Source organism: Dendrobates tinctorius, unplaced genomic scaffold (assembly GCF_039654945.1).
Source record: "Dendrobates tinctorius isolate UK_male_01 unplaced genomic scaffold, ASM3965494v1 ptg000235l, whole genome shotgun sequence".
Taxonomy (NCBI): Eukaryota; Metazoa; Chordata; class Amphibia; order Anura; family Dendrobatidae; genus Dendrobates; species Dendrobates tinctorius.
This window is the reverse complement of record NW_027361902.1, coordinates 2,617,390-2,634,245: the sequence shown is the minus strand read 5'-3', so window position 1 is coordinate 2,634,245 and position 16,856 is coordinate 2,617,390. Positions and strand designations below refer to the sequence as shown.

The 16,856-nt window shown below is 51.4% G+C and overlaps 1 protein-coding gene across 1 annotated transcript in view; it reads right to left on the bottom strand.

The window, feature by feature from the left end:
- Window positions 1–16,856, bottom strand: part of WDR97 (WD repeat domain 97) — an 850,927-nt gene that overhangs the window by 504,657 nt on the left and 329,414 nt on the right. Inside the window, exon 11 of the mRNA XM_073556560.1 lies at window positions 841–999. Coding sequence (XP_073412661.1) covers window positions 841–999 — 159 coding nt within the window. The remainder of the gene's footprint in view (window positions 1–840; window positions 1,000–16,856) is intronic.

The following is a 16,856-nucleotide window of genomic DNA, read 5'->3' as shown; positions in this document are numbered from 1 at the left end:
GCGGTTTCTTGTCCTCCCTGAATATCTAGTGTCGCGGTTTCTTGTCCTCCCTGAATATCTAGTGTCGCGGTTTCTTCTCCTCCCTGAATATCTAGTGTTGCGGTATCTTCTCCTCCCTGAATATCCAGTGTCGTGGCTTCTCCTCCCTGAATATCCAGTGCTGCGATTTCTTCTTCGTCCTGAATATATGGCGTCACAGTGTCTTCTCCCTTGAATATCCCATGCCGCGGTTTCTTCTCCTCCCTTAATATCCATTGTCACGGTTTCTTCTTCTTGTGGATATCACATGCCGCGACTTCTTCTTCCTGGATATCCCATGTCATGGTTTCTTCTTTCCCATGAATATATCGTACTGCGCTTTTTTCTGTCGCAGATTCTTAACTGACTGCCAGAGATCCATGCCTGTCTGATGATATCTCGATTCAATGTCTGTTGCTCTCTGTACAACCAGAAGTCGATTTACATGGGCTGATAATCAGAGCTCTTATCAGGTTTTCGATCATTGATCTTTGTGACTATGACGCCAACCAAAGATTGGATGATCGTATCATTTGTAACCTAAAATCAAAAGCTCATCACCCTGTGTATATCGGTGGGGCAACCGCATTGTATTATCCATTATTATGTCCCCCATAAGATTTGTATCTGCCTGTGTGAACAGACCTGTAAACCTTTGCCCATGTGCTTGTAATCAGAGCTTGTTTATGGGCTGAGATCTCCCCATGTAAAAGGACTTTGATACGTGAAAAACAAACAGAATTCTCTGGGTTCTGAAAGCCAAGACAATGGCTGCCTAAGAAGTGTAGTGAGTAGATGATGCGATGTCCACATCACACCTACCTGGAGCTGCTTGGGAATGAGATCAATGGACAATCCCAAATCTGAGTCCGTAAAGAATCCGTGAGTATTCTGCGATTGAGCGAACGGGATTGTCTTTGGCTCCTGAAACCCTGAGGCCTTGAGCAGCTTATCTGGGTCAAAGTCATCCTGCTCAGGAATCTAGAAGAAAAGAACTTAAATCAACTGAAGAAATGTGTGTGAAAGATCCAAGACCACGTGGACAGATTACTCACAGACCAGCATGGTAAGACCAGCTGTGCACCAGGACAGACTACTGAACACACATACACTGTGATGGGGCCCTGATCATACACAGACCACGATCAAGTCCTGTTCATACACAGAAGTGGGTCCTGATCCTTTACAGACCACAACAGGGCCCTCATCATACACAGATTGCAACTGGGTCCTGACCCTATACAGACCGTAATGAGGTCCTGGTCATACACAGACTGTGACTGGGTCCTGATCACACACAGACCAGGGTCTATTAATACACATAACTGGGCTGATCACACATAGATCGCAACTGGATCCTGATCATACACAAACTGCAACCAGGTCGTGATCATACACCAACTGCGACCAGGTCGTGATCATACACAGACTGTAACTGGGTCCTGATCATACAGAGACTGCAACCAGGTCGTGATCATACACCAACTGCAACCAGGTTGTGATCATACATGTTAGGGTTTCTAGGTAGAAAACCCGAGAGTGGACCCTATGGGTCGTGGCTCCAGAGCCCCCGAGGGCGAGCGGACCAGGTGATGACCACCCCCTATACAGGGAGTGTTAGGGGCAGGCCCAAGGGAGATGGAACCACGACAGCCGGAACCAAAGGGACGACCCGGGGTAAATACAGGAGAGCAGATCAGATCAGAGTGGAGAAAGGTATACGAGGGGTAGCGTAGATCCAACGAAGCAGGAGGCAGGCTATGGAAGCCCGAAGGGTCAGGACGGAACCGGGACCAGAAGCTGAAAGGAAGATGAGGGGAAAGGGGATTAGGAAAGGCTGGGCCTGGGAAATGAGACAAGGAATGAGACAGGGGAAGGAGCGTAAAATACAGGAGGGAGGTAACAATAGGGCAGAGGTACAGGGACCGGCACGGGAACACAGGAGAAGGAAGCAGAGGAACCAAGGAGGACGGTAGGCAGACAGGGAGACACGGGAGCAGGCTACAGACGGGGACAAAGGCTGAGATACAGGAGAGCACAGCACAGAGGGTGCGTGGGGACCTGATGGCCAGGGGTGACGCTGCGCAAGGATAGTGGCGCCACGGACTAAGACAAACAGGTGTCTTACCTGTCCCGACGCCCGGCTGAAATACCCGGTGGGCGCCGCCATGATGGGGGCGGAGCCACCGGGTCACGTGCCCCCATGATGCACAAAGGCCGAGGAAGAGCGAGCGCGTATGCGCGGGCCTCCGACGCGCCGAACCCCTGCAAAGCCAGAGAGGGGACGGCGCGAGAGCGGAGAGGAGGGGCGCCGGCTGGAGGAGGACCCCAGGTGAGCGCCGGCAGGCACAACAGTACCCCCTCTCTTACTCCCCTCCCTCTGAAGGCGGGACAAGAATTTTCTCATGATATGAGGGGCATTGATGTTCTCTCGGGGGTTCCCATGACCTCTCCTCAGGACCGAACCCTTTCCAATCAATAAGAAAAAAGGTCCTACCCCTGACGGTCTTTTTTGCCAAGATGTCCTTGACATCAAAGATGTCTTCTGCGGTGCTAGGTTGAGGGGCGCGGGAGGAGGCTGGGTGAAAGCGATTAAATACTGTGGGTTTGAGGAGCGAGACGTGGAAGGTATTGGGAATTCGCAGAGAGGCAGGTAGCTTTAGTTTATAGGCCACGTCGTTGATGCGACTCAAAATCTCAAAAGGCCCAATATAACGTGGACCCAATTTATAAGAGGGGATCTTAAGGCAAACGAAACGCGAGGATAGCCAGACCTTATCGCCCGCCTGATAAGGAGGAGCGTCAAGGCGTTTCTTGTCGGCGTACCTCTTCATCCGATCGCTAGCTCTCTCAAGGGCCCCTTTTGTCTCCTCCCAAATTTTAGAGAATTCTGAGGACAAGGAGTCTGCCGCCGGCACGCCCGTGGCGGGGGAAACGGGAAGGGGAATGCCCGGGTGCTGTCCGAAAACCACAAAAAAGGGGGACTTAGAAGAGGATTCGTTGGGGTGATTGTTGTGGGCGAATTCAGCCCAAGGAAGCAGCGAGACCCAGTTGCTCTGGTGTGCATTAGAAAAATGCCGAAGATAAGAGGTTAACACTTGGTTGATTCGCTCCACTTGGCCGTTGGATTGCAGGTGGTAGGCAGAAGAGAAATCCAGGGCTACCTTCATTGAGCCGCAGAGGGCTCTCCAGAAACGGGAGGTGAATTGAACACCACGGTCAGACACGATGTGCTGGGGAAAACCATGAAGTCGGAAAATACAGTGGGGCAAAAAAGTATTTAGTCAGTCAGCAATAGTGCAAGTTCCACCACTTAAAAAGATGAGAGGCGTCTGTAATTTACATAGGTAGACCTCAACTATGGGAGACAAACTGAGAAAAAAAAATCCAGAAAATCACATTGTCTCTGTTTTTTTTTTCATTTTATTTGCATATTATGGTGGAAAATAAGTATTTGGTCAGAAACAAAATTTCATCTCAATACTTTGTGATATATCCTTTGTTGGAAATGACGGAGGATGGAGGTAGATCCGTGATAAAATCCATGGCGATATGGCTCCAAGGGACCAAAGGCATAGGCAACGGATGTAAGAGACCAGAGGGTAACTGTCTTGGAACTTTATTTTGGGCGCAGGAGGGACACAAAGCGGTGAACTCCAAGACGTCCTCGCGGAGCGATGGCCACCAATAGTGGCGGGAGATGAGGGACAGAGTCCTTTTGGCTCCCGGCGACTTTAGAGGAGTGCCCCCAACGCAGAATCCTTACTTTGTCATGGTCCAATACCAAGGTCTTGCCTGGTGGTGGATTAACCAAACTTAGAGGAGCTAAAGTGACGATCTTCGCTGGATCGATGATGTGAGCAGGACCCTCCTCTTCATCCGTAGGGAGGAATGACCTCGATAGCGCATCTGCTTTGGTATTTTTATTACCCGGCCGAAAGTGGAGCTCGAAATCGAAGCGTCCAAAGAATAAGGACCATCTGGCTGGCCGAGGGTTGAGCCTTTGAGCAGACTGGACGTAGGCCAGATTCTTGTGGTCGGTAAATATTGTGAAGGGGTGGACAGCTCCTTCGAGAAGGTAACGCCATTCCTCTAAAGCCAGTTTTATCGCAAGTAGTTCCTTGTCCCCAATGGAATAATTGCGCTTGGGCGGGGAAAAGGTTTTAGAGAAAAATCCACATGTAACAGTCCGACCAGTGGAGGTTTTTTGCAGGAGAACGGCTCCAGCTCCAACAGATGATGCATCGACCTCAAGAATAAAGGGTCTATCGGCATCCGGACGGTGGAGAACAGGCGCTGTAGAGAATTTCTTCTTCAAAGCTTGAAAGGCATCCTCTGCCTCAGGAGGCCAGAGGTGGGGTTTTGCCCCTTTGCGTACGAGGGCAGAGATAGGCTTGGTTAAGGTGGAGAAGTGCGGAATAAATTGCCTATAATAATTGGCAAAGCCGAGGAAGCGTTGGATGGCTTTGAGTCCAAGGGGACGAGGCCAGTTCAGGACAGCGGACACTTTCTCAGGATCCATCCTCAGTCCAGACCTCGAAATGATGTATCCTAGAAACGGCAGGGACGGTTGCTCAAAGACGCATTTCTCCAACTTGGCAAAGAGGTGGTTCTCCCTAAGACGCAGCAACACTTGCCCAACGTCCCGCCGATGGGTGGAGATATGGGGAGAAGACAAGGATGTCGTCAAGGTAAACCACGACACAGGAAAAGAGGAGGTCTCGAAAAATATCGTTGACGAGTTCCTGGAATACTGCGGGTGCATTGCAGAGGCCAAAAGGCATAACAAGGTACTCGTAGTGACCGTCACGCGTATTGAACGCGGTCTTCCACTCATCCCCAGCGCGAATTCGGACCAAGTTATAGGCTCCTCGGAGATCAAGTTTGGTAAATATCTGGGCTCCTCTAAGGTGATCAAAGAGTTTGGGGATGAGGGGCAACGGGTACTTGTTCTTTATCGTGATGCTGTTTAAACCTCTGTAGTCGATGCACGGGCGGAGCGACCCGTCCTTCTTCTTGGCAAAGAAGAAGCCTGCGCCCGCAGGAGAGGAAGACTTTCGTATGAAACCCCTGGCCAAGTTCTCCTGAACGTACTCAGACATGGCTTGCGTCTCTGCCGGCGAGAGCGGATAAATCCTGCCCCTCGGAGGGATAGCTCCAGGGACGAGGTCGATGGGGCAATCGTAGGGTCGGTGCGGCGGGAGGTTCTCGGCCTCCTTCTTGCTAAAGACGTCCGAAAAAGAGCTGTAAGCGATGGGCAACCCGGAGACCAGAGGAAGGGAACGGGGACCACCCACGGGACACACCGGCAGCAGACACCCCGCCCCACAGGACCCTCCCCAGCGCAGGATATGGCCCTTATGCCAGGCTAAGGTAGGCTCGTGGGCCCGTAACCAGGGAAGACCAAGAAGAATAGGGTGCGAGATGCCCGCCAGGACATAAAAGGCGATCTTCTCTTTGTGCAAAGCCCCTACCTGGAGTTCTACCTCCTGAGTGATTAGGGTAACTGCCTCTTGAAGAGGTTTACCGTCCACGGACGCGAGGATCCGTGGAGTTTCTAGGGTCTTAACCGGAACCGAGAATTTAAGAACCTCCTCGAGCCTAATAAAATTTCCTGCTGCGCCGGAATCTACATAGGCCGCCAAAGAAAAACGTTTACCACCAACGTGCAACAAAACGGACAGAGTGAGGGGTGGAGAGGTATTACATACACCTAGGGAGGCCTCTCTTACCTGACCTAGGCGGAGGAGTTTTCCGGACGCTCCGGGCAGGCACGGACCAGATGGGAGTCGCTGCCACAATAGAAACAGAGACCATTGGTACGCCTCTCCTCTCGGCGTTGTCCCGATAGTTTAAGCCGGTCAACCTGCATGGGTTCTGGCATAGAGGCTGAAGTGGATATCCCGGACCGAGAGCAGGGGGGTCCACGGACGGCTGGGGAAGAACGCGGGAGCCTCCTCTCACGAGCACGTTCCTGGAATCGTAGATCGATACGTGTGGCAAGAGAAATCAGTTCCTCTAAGGCGGTGGGTGTATCACGACCAGCCAGCTCGTCCTTAATACGACCCGCGAGACCTCGCCAGAAGGCCCCTACCAATGCCTCGTTGTTCCACCCCAAATCCGAGGATAGAGTCCGAAACCGGATGGCATATTGACCCACGGTTTGGGACCCTTGGTGGAGGTTGAATAAGGATTCTGTGGTAGAGGCCAGACGGCCCGGTTCGTCGAATACTCGACGAAACGTCTCGAAAAAGGTACTTAACTGGGAGACCACAGGGTCATCCTGCTCCCAGAGAGGGTTAACCCATGCCAAAGCGTCTCCCTCGAGGTGGGAGACAATAAAAGCCACCTTGGCCCATTCAGTGGGGTACTGCTGGGGCAGGAGTTCGAAGTGGAGACGGCACTGGTTCAGGAAACCCCCGACACAGCTTGGGGTCCCCGTTGTAACGAGGTGGCTGAGCTAGGCGGGGCGTTGGGTGAGGAGCCAAAGCTGAGACGGGAGACGCGGCGGCCACCTGCAGGGAGTGTAAGCGGTTGTCTATAGAGGCCATGTAACTAAGAATATGGGCCTGGGAATCTCTCTGCTGTGCCAGCTCTTGTTGCAGTTCAGCCAATTGGGAAGCGTTCCCCGGGTCGGAGGCCTGGAGCGCAGAGAGACGGGAATCCATGGACTTCATGAACGCCATGATCCGGGTTTGGTTCTCCCGTAAAAAGAGCAGCTCCTTTTGAACCGCAGCGGCACCGGCGGGGTCCATGGCCTGTTTGTTCTGTTAGGGTTTCTAGGTAGAAAACCCGAGAGTGGACCCTCTGGGTCGTGGCTCCAGAGCCCCCGAGGGCGAGCGGACCAGGTGATGACCACCCCCTATACAGGGAGTGTTAGGGGCAGGCCCAAGGGAGATGGAACCACAACAGCCGGAACCAAAGGGACGACCCGGGGTAAATACAGGAGAGCAGATCAGATCAGAGTGGAGAAAGGTATACGAGGGGTAGCGTAGATCCAACGAAGCAGGAGGCAGGCTGTGGAAGCCCGAAGGGTCAGGACGGAACCGGGACCAGAAGCTGAAAGGAAGATGAGGGAAAGGGGATTAGGAAAGGCTGGGCCTGGGAAATGAGACAAGGAATGAGACAGGGGAAGGAGCGTAAAATACAGGAGGGAGGTAACAATAGGGCAGAGGTACAGGGACCGGCACGGGAACACAGGAGAAGGAAGCAGAGGAACCAAGGAGGACGGTAGGCAGAGACAGGGAGACACGGGAGCAGGCTACAGACGGGGACAAAGGCTGAGATACAGGAGAGCGCAGCACAGAGGGTGCGTGGGGACCTGATGGCCAGGGGTGACGCTGCGCAAGGATAGCGGCGCCACGGACTAAGACAAACAGGCGTCTTACCTGTCCCGACGCCCGGCTGAAATACCCGGTGGGCGCCGCCATGATTGGGGCGGAGCCACCGGGTCACGTGCCCCCATGATGCACAGAGGCCGAGGAAGAGCGAGCGCGCATGCGCGGGCCTCCGACGCGCCGAACCCCTGCAAAGCCAGAGAGGGGACGGCGCGAGAGCGGAGAGGAGGGGCGCCGGCTGGAGGAGGACCCCAGGTGAGCGCCGGCAGGCACAAACAATACACCAACTGCGACCAGGTTGTGATCATACACAGACTGTAACTGGGTCCTGATCATACAGAGACTGCAACTAGGTCGTGATCATACACCAACTGCGACCAGGTTGTGATCATACACAGACTGTGACCGGGTCCTGATCACACACAGACCGTGACTGGTGACTGGATCCTGATCACACACAGACCAGGGTCTATTAATACATATAACTGGGCTGATCACACATAGATCACAACTGGATCCTGATTATACACAGACTGCAACCAGGTCGTGATCATACACCAACTGCGACCAGGTCATGATCATACACAGACTGTGACCAGGTTGTGATCATACACAGAGTGTAACTTGGTCCTGATCATACACAGACTGCGACTAGGTCGAGATCATACACAGACTGTGACACCAGGTCCTGAGCATACAGACTGCAACTAGGTCCTGATCATACACCAACTGCGACCAGGTCATGATCATACACAGACTGTGACCAGGTTGTGATCATACACAGACTGTAACTGGGTCCTGATCATACACAGACTGTCACCAGGTTGTGATCATACACAGACTGCGACTAGGTCGAGATCATACACAGACTGTGACACCAGGTCCTGAGCATACAGACTGCAACTAGGTCCTGATCATACACCAACTGTGACCAGGTTGTAATCATACACAGACTGTAACCAGGTAGTGATCACATACAGACCATGGCAGGGCCTTGATAATACACAGACCGCTACTGGGTCCTGACCCTACACAGACTGTGACCGGGTCCTGATTATACGCAGACTGCGACCAGGTCCTGATCATATTCAGACTGCAACCAGGTCGTGATCATACACAGACTGCGACCAGGTCCTGATCATACGCAGACTGCAACCAGGTCATGATCATACATCAGTATATGTACTGTGATGCCTAGGAGAGGAGAGCTTCCAGGAGTGGACCCTCTGGGTCGCGGCACTGAACCTCCCCTGGGAGAGCGAACCACATGGACCTGACCCCTATACAGGGATCGTTAGGGGTAGGCCCGGAGGAGTCAGATACAGAGACAGCTGGTACCAAGAGGGACGACTCACAGAGAAGCAGTGGGACAACACGGATAGGACTGATGGGACAGCCGTGGGCAGGGTAGCAGGGAGACAGGAACCAAGGAAGGCTGAGCAGGCTCGGAGAGTAAGGGAAGGGGGAACATAGACCAGGACGACTGCAGAGAAAACTGGAAGGAGAACCCTAAGACACCAGGGAACGGGACCAGGAGGAAGACAGGGACCGCTGAGCTGAATCCAGAGGCCGAGGAACCACCGGGACAGAACAGGAACAGGGAACCCAGAGGCAGGGAGAACCAGGGACTGCAGAAGACACAAGCACAAATAGGGTTAACACATAATAGCAGGCGGGTATCCGCAGAGACGGCCTAAGCATGAGTACGCAAAGCACATGCACACACAATAATCAGGCGCCTCCACTAAGGGAGGGGTGCCTGATATACCCAGTGAAAAAGTCTGATAGGAGCATCAGGACTTCCGGGTCAGGCACCGCACAGCTAAAGAGCCGGCAGAGCTCGCAGCTGTGGCCCAAGGAGCCTGCGCAGATCTGCTGCCGGCTGTGGGACCGAAAGCACGTGAGACACGCCGTGACCTCCGACCAGCAGGACGCTGAGATGCCAGAGCGGAAAGGTAAGTATTGGGGAATGGGGTGGCTCTGGCTGCAGCGGCCGCGGTCATGACAGTACCTCCCTCCTTACATCTCTCCCTCCTGAGGTTGGCCAGAAACCTCCCCATTATATGAGGGGCATCAATGTTCTCCCGTCGCTCTCACGATCTCTCCTCTGGGCCTAAACCCTTCCAATCAATAAGAAAGAAAGTTTTCCCCCTGATTCTCTTCATGGCCAGTATATCCTTTGCCTCAAAGACATTGTCGGCACCAACTGGCTGAGAGACCGAGTCGGGTGCAGAATGGTACCGATTAAGTACTACCGGTTTGAGGAGAGAGACATGGAAGGCATTAGGGAACCGGAGCGAAGCAGGCAACTTCAATTTATAGGCCACATTATTGATGCATCCAAGGATCTTGAAGGGACCAATGTACCGAGGACCCAGCTTGTAAGACGGAATCTTCAGTCGGCTATATTTAGACGAAAGCCAGACATTATCGCCAGGCCGATATGGTGGGAGGTCTCTCCGCCTCTTGTCTGCATGTCTTTTCATCCGACCACTAGCTTTTTCGAGTGCTTCCTTGGTCTCCTTCCAAACTTTAGAGAATTCCATGGACAGAGTGCCTGCTGCGGGCACGCCCAAAGCTGAAGTCACAGGGAGAGGTATACCAGGACGCCGTACAGAGACAACAAAAAACGGCGACTTGGAAGAAGACTCGCTGGGATGGTTGTTATAGGCAAACTCTGCCCAGGGAAGAAGGCTGACCCAGTTGTCTTGATGGGCGTTGGAAAAATGACGCAGGTAAGATGTCGAAACCTGGTTAGTTCGTTCCACCTGCCCTTTGGTCTGCGGATGAAAAGCAGAACAGAAGTCCAGAGACACGCCCATGAGTTTACAAAGTGCTCTCCAGAACCAGGAAGTAAACTGAACTCCTCGGTCACACACGATACGCTGAGGGAATCCATGGAGTCTGAAAATTTGATGAATAAAAATCTTGGCTAACTCAGGTGCCGACGATAGCCAAGGCAGGGGAACAAAATGAGCCATTTTGGAGAACTGGTCCACCACCACCAGGATGGTCGTACATCCAGAGGAACGAGGCAGGTCAGTGATAAAGTCCATGGCTATGTGCTGCCAAGGAACCACAGGAACTGGCAAAAGGTGGAAAAGACCGGAAGGTAACCATCTTGGGACCTTGTTTTTAGCACAGGAAGTGCAGGAAGTAACAAAGTCTGTCACATCTTGGCCAGGGCCGGCCCGAGAGATTACGGCGCCCTAGGCTAAACTATTTTGTTGCGCCCCTACTATTCTTGGCAGTAGATGAAAACTTGGGATATAAAGAAAGAGAATATGCATTAGGGAACAATGTGCATGAGAAGCACACTTTCATTTGTAAGAAAATCTGCCTTATTTATATTAAATATATTCACAAACCTTCCTCTATCCATTCATAAAACAAGCTAAAGAAACAATAGTAATGACTAAAAACATTAAATACCAACCTTATAAAGTGTGATGTGTTCGGGACCAATGAGCCTGAGAAGCCAGCACACAGCTATATCTTCCTTCCTGAAGCTCTGCTCTGCAGACCAACTGTGGTATCAGGTTTCACACAGCAGCTAGAGCCAGGAGACTATCTAGAGGGAGGGGGTTTCCTGAAAATCTGGTGAGAAGGGAGAAATGAAAGTAGAAGAGCTGCGCCTGTCAGATCCATTGTTCCTGACGGAGGGTTAAGTATACGTATTTTTTTCTCTCGGGCTCCCCCTTAGTGTAGTGTGTGCTAAGTGTGCATTTTTGGTTGTTTTTCTTTTAAATTTATGGTAAAAAAATTTATGTACACTTTTCTTTCCATCCCTAAAACTTTTTGCCTTTTGAAATGATTTTTTATAATTTTTTTCTATTTTTTCTCTGGCGCCCCCTTTGGGTCGGCGCCCCAGGCGGCCGCCTAGTTCGCCTATACGTTCGGGCCGGCCCTGATCTTGGCGGAGGGATGGCCACCAATAATAGCGAGAGATGAGAGCGAGAGTCTTTTTAGTCCCGATGTGCCCAGCAATTTTGGAGGCGTGTCCCCAACGTAACACCTCTTCTCTGTCTCCTTCAGAGACGAAGGTCTTGCCCAGCGGAGGAATAACAAGATTCATGGGAGCCACTGTGATGATCTTAGCAGGTTCAATAATGTGCAAAGGAACCTCCTATGCCTCAGTTGACTGAAGGGACCTGGACAGTGCATCAACCCTGATGTTCTCATTGCCAGGTCGGAAGTGGATCTTGAAGTCAAAGTGGGCAAAAAACAGGGACCATCTGGCCTGCCGGGAATTAAGTCTCTGGGCTGACTGGATATAGACCAGATTTTTGTGGTCGGTGAGGATTATCAAGGGATGAACCCCTCCAGAAGATATTGTCATTCTGTGGGGAAGGTGACTTGACGGACAGACTTGACTGGAAGTAGGAGGGGACGGTTTGTGCACTATAGACGGAGATTGGCAATGACAGAAGGGTAACAGCTGGGAAAGATAGAAAAGGGAGTGCAGTACCTAGAATTGACCACAAGATGGCAGGGGGGAGTGTAGTTCAGGACTTGACATCAGCTTAGGGCTTAAGAAACCGCTTAGTCATGGGGGGTGGGGAGATAGGAACCCAGGAGGGAAATTCCCAGTGAGAGTGGGGATAAATAGGACAGGTTAGGGTTCCAGGTTAGGCTAGTCCCGGGAGGAGCTCAGGAGGAGAAGACTCAGGACAGAAGACTGAGACTGGTGGTAGAGTTCGACCAGGGGACTGACAGGAAAAGACAGTCAGGGGGGTGGCCCTGACACGACGGACCGCAGGACAGACGAGGTCCCGGGGGTACCAACTGGACGACAACCTCGGGAAGGTGAAGCGCTGGCGGTAGATTGGTCTAGGACAGCCCCAGCGAAAGATCCGCGAGGGACGTCACTTCGACAGAAGGAAAGGTGAAGGTACCCGGGCCTGGAAACGGAGAACTGTAAAGGAACTGCTGTGCATGTCTATGGTCATCAAGAGGATGGCCAATAAACCCGTAAATCTGTTACAACTGAAATCTGCCTCCGTCTCGTCTCGCCTGGTGTCTGTGTCATCTGGACGTGGTAAGCAGTGGACCACCCCCAATCCTGGCCCCTACTACATTTGGCGTAGTCGTCAGGATCGCCGCCGCCAACACTACAACTTCTGCGGCAAGCCTGCGTCAGGAGAACTAAAAGGACTTGAGCTGCCCTCCTGTGGAATACAAATTTGCTCACCTGTGGATTACAAATTTACCCACCTATGGATCACAAATTTGAGAATTGGTTCCGGATCCTGGGCTGTCATCAGAAGATCCGGAGCGGTACCAGAAGCCGGACAACATGGCCGTGGTACTTCAACGCCAGGAAGAGGCCCAGGTGTTTGCCGCTGCTTTGGACGGACTGGGGCCATCTCAAATTCACCCCTGGGGAAGCGGTGTATACCTGGAGACCGCCACCCCATCATACTGGACCCGGGAAGATGGGTGGAGAACCCGACCATCGCACCACCGAAGGGCGGGAGTGGCCCGGGTGGGAAGACCGGCTGCATCTGTTTGGCGCCATTCGACTGCTGTACACCGGACGGGATGCGACGCTGCAGCTGCCGTGGCCTCAGACGCCTGGAATGGCGGTGGCGTCAAGAGGTCGAATTTTGCTGGGAGACCTGCTTTCCGGAGACACTGAAAACCCCCCAGACATTAGGCGGAGAGGAGGAGCGACTGCGGGCTCTGCTGGCGCAGCCGCCGAAGACATCGCCGGGGAGCCTCCCCGCGGGACCCAGAAGCCTGGAGGCAAGCCCTGCCGGACGGCAGGGTGAAGATTGGAGGCTGCAGGAGGAGCCACGGGGTGGCCTGTCTGAGGACGTGGCGCCGGGGAAGGTGAGAGTTCCCCCGGCTCTGCCGGCGGCCCCCACCACTCGGCCTCCCGCTTTCTAACGGCCCTGGTTGCGGAGGGCTTTGCGGCCTCCACTGGGCCGACCGACACTCTCATCCACCGCCCTGAGCCACCCCGCCCGGCGGCGCAGCGTCTCACCTGCCAGCAGTGGCCTGTCACCTGAAGCCGGCCGCCACTCCAGCCCCGTCCGCAACACCGGTTGCAGCCTTTCCTGCGGCCGCATCTGCGTCACCCCCAGAGTCGGCTGCAGCCTGCTTATCGGGCTCTGCGGCCTACCCATCAGGAACCACGGCTGCCCCTGCCCGTCGTCCGGCCCAAGCGGCTGCTTGGCCGCCGGAATCTGCGGCCACTTTTGCCCCGCTCTCAACCCCGGCCGCGTCCCACCCACCGGACTCCGCGGCATACACCGGACCCTCCGTTTGGGTCGCGGAGGTCATACAGAAGAAGGCCAGAGAGCGGGAGGCCTGGAGCCTACTCCACGAGAGAGGGGAGGCTGGCATAGTGGCTTCCCGATCCACGGGGCGGCTCGTGTATACCAATCTGGAAAAAGAATACGGGTTCATTCGGGACCTCGCAACCGGCCAAAAGGTATACATCAATGTGACTTCCATCCGTCACGGCCGGGCTTTGCGGGAGGGGGACTTGGTGTCGTACTACAAGGAGTACTGTCCCCGCGGCTACTACGCGGTAGCCGTAATCGCTGATGTAATGTAAAATGTCTGTAAGATCTATATGTTAAAGTAAAGCATGATATTTCTAGAACTTTCTAGAAATCTCCCATTTCACTCTACTGAGGACATTGTAGCCTGTCATGTAGCTGCAACTCCCCCCCTCGCTATCAGCTCTGTGCTTGCTGGTAACATGAAGCCGTCCATTTCCTCTCGAAGCCTCAGTGCAGAATTCCTCTCCTCCCCCCGCTCTCTGCACAGCTAAGGGGAAAGGATGTCCCTTTGTTCTAAAATCACGAGGTTTGAATGCAGCTATGGGAAGTATTAAAAAAAGTCATATCGCGAAAACCATACGCAGCAGAGATATAAAACCCACATTTCTGCGAAGGGCACGAGGCCAGCTTACTAATTCCTAATTTTCACAGTTATAACCTCTCCAGAACCTGAGATATGGATTGCTCCCAAACAGAGTGTCAAATCCTAACTTGGAGAGAGGGAGGTTGGACCTCTCCAGACCGCCCATTTCATAGAATCATAGAATCGTAGAGTTGGAAGGGACCTCCTGGGCCATCTGGTCCAACCCCCTGCTTAAAGCAGGATTCGCTAAATCATCCCAGTCAGATGTCTGTCCAGCCTCTGTTTGAAGACTTCCATTGAAGGAGAACTCACCACTTCTCGTGGCAGCCTGTTCCACTCATTGATCACTCTAACTGTCAAAAAGTTTTTTCTAATATCTAATCTGTGTCTCCTCCCATTCAGTTTCATCCCATTGCTTCTAGTCTTTCCTTGTGCAAATGAGAATAAAGTTGATCCTTCTACAATGTGACAGCCCTTTAGATATTTGTAGACAGCTATTAAGTCTCCTCTCAGTCTTCTCTTTTGCAAACTAAACATTCCCAAATCCTGCAACCTTTCCTCATAAGACAGTTCAATTTTTAGACACATTGGTATACAAAGAAGGGAACATGCTTAATACAGATCTTTATGTGAAGGAAACAGACAGAAATAGTCTTTTGCTATATAACAGCAACCATCCCAGGAGGATGGTGGAATCATTACCCTGGAGTCAGATGTTGAGAGTGCGGAGGATAGTTAAAGATGAGAATAAATTGGTTAACAGACTTGATGAAATGTGCCATAGATTTACTAATAGGGGCTATCCTGTGGGAAAAGTTACACAGTTCAAAGAGAGGGCCATTAATTTGACCGGTGGGGATCTTTACCGTAAAAGTGATAAAACTGCTATTAAACGGGCTCCGTTTGTATCAACCTTTTGCCCTATTAGTAATTAAATCGGTGGTATTTTGAATAAGCACTGGGGTCTACTGCAGAAAGGGCTACCGGAGGTCGCTGAATTTACTAATAGACCTATTTTATCTTATAGACGTGGAGCTAACTTGAAGGACAAATTGGTGAGAGCGGATATGGGTCCTAGTAAGATTCTACGACAGTTGACATTAGGCCCTTTGAGGGGTGGCAGTTTTCCATGCCTTGGCTGTGCATGTTGTGGTAATATGATCAAGGGTGATAGTTTTTATCACCCACATACTGGTAAGAGATTCTCAATAAAGGAATATTACACTTGTACCTCTAGTTTTGTTATTTATGTGATCACTTGTCCATGTGGATTGCTTTATGTGGGCGAGACAACTATGGAGGTTAAAGCCCGTATCAGTAAACATAAGAGTACAATTAGAACTCAACTCCTTGATTTACCGATACCAAAGCATTTTGTAGAATTTAGACATTCTGTGAATCAGTTGCGATTCAGGGTGATTGATGGGGTCCCTATGTTGAGACGAGGTGGAGATAGGACGTTGTTGTTGAAAAGAAAGGAGTTGAAGTGGATCTCAACTCTAGATACATTACAGCCGAAGGGCTTGAATCTTGAATACAACTTGCAAATTTGCATTAACTAATCCATAGTAGCCTTAACAGCATCATTCTTTTGGTTTTTTGATAGCGGTTTTGATTTTTGATATTTTTTATTTCTTTTGTAGGTTGGTGCGTTGATGTGACCGGGGGACATGGGGACTGAATTGTCCTGAAATTCTGTGGACTGTGATTGAATCGACATATATGTTTTTTGGTTCATTCCCCGTGCCGTCTTGTCTGTACACTGTGGTGTTATAATAAAGTTATTTCTTTTTTCTGTTGCTCTGGTTATATTTTTTACATAGGTCCCTGATAATCTAATATACTTTTTATGAGTATCAATATATGATAGATTGGGGTTTTAGACCATTGGATTATGGTAGCTGAACTTTTCTTCTGTGGACACCATTGTAGGATTCCCTTTTGTGAGAGTCATGCACCAGTATATATATGTGGCTACGGTCATGTTACTATATGAGTCAATATTGGTTTCTACTTACTTTGTGGAATACTGATTCACATTATTAGAAGGTGGGGGTCATTAGTCCCTTCCTGTTTACAATTACGTTGCTGCCAGTATTTTGGCAACCTGACTGACTATATATTTAAACCGTTTTGGGTCTCTTGTATATTGGTTCCCTCACTAGTTAGTTAGTAGGTATGTTGAATGCCCGTTTGAATCGCTATAAACCCGTTGGATGTAATTTCTTTTTATATGTGGATGCATATGTTTGAAATTCGGCGAGTGCGGTCATGTGATCTCTCCATGGGACCGCTCCATGATGTGGTTGGTGGAGGTGTGATCATGTGACTTGTCACGTGACCGTTTGCAGTGGATTGTGGGCGCCCTGAGTACAGACCATTTGGTATTATGGCGCTCCGGTGCGCATGCGCGATCCCCTGTTGCGGTATCGCGTGAGTGAGCTGTATCATTTCCTATGCGACAGCCGGTGACGTCACCCGATTACTCAGAGGGTGATGACATGGAACGTCAGTGAAGGGAAGTTCAGCACTCAGGTCTGTGCTGATAATTTTGATAGGCTATTGATTTTTGGCGCCTGATAAAAAATTATAATCATTGGCTGAGGTGGTTGGTTGTTAACACCCTAT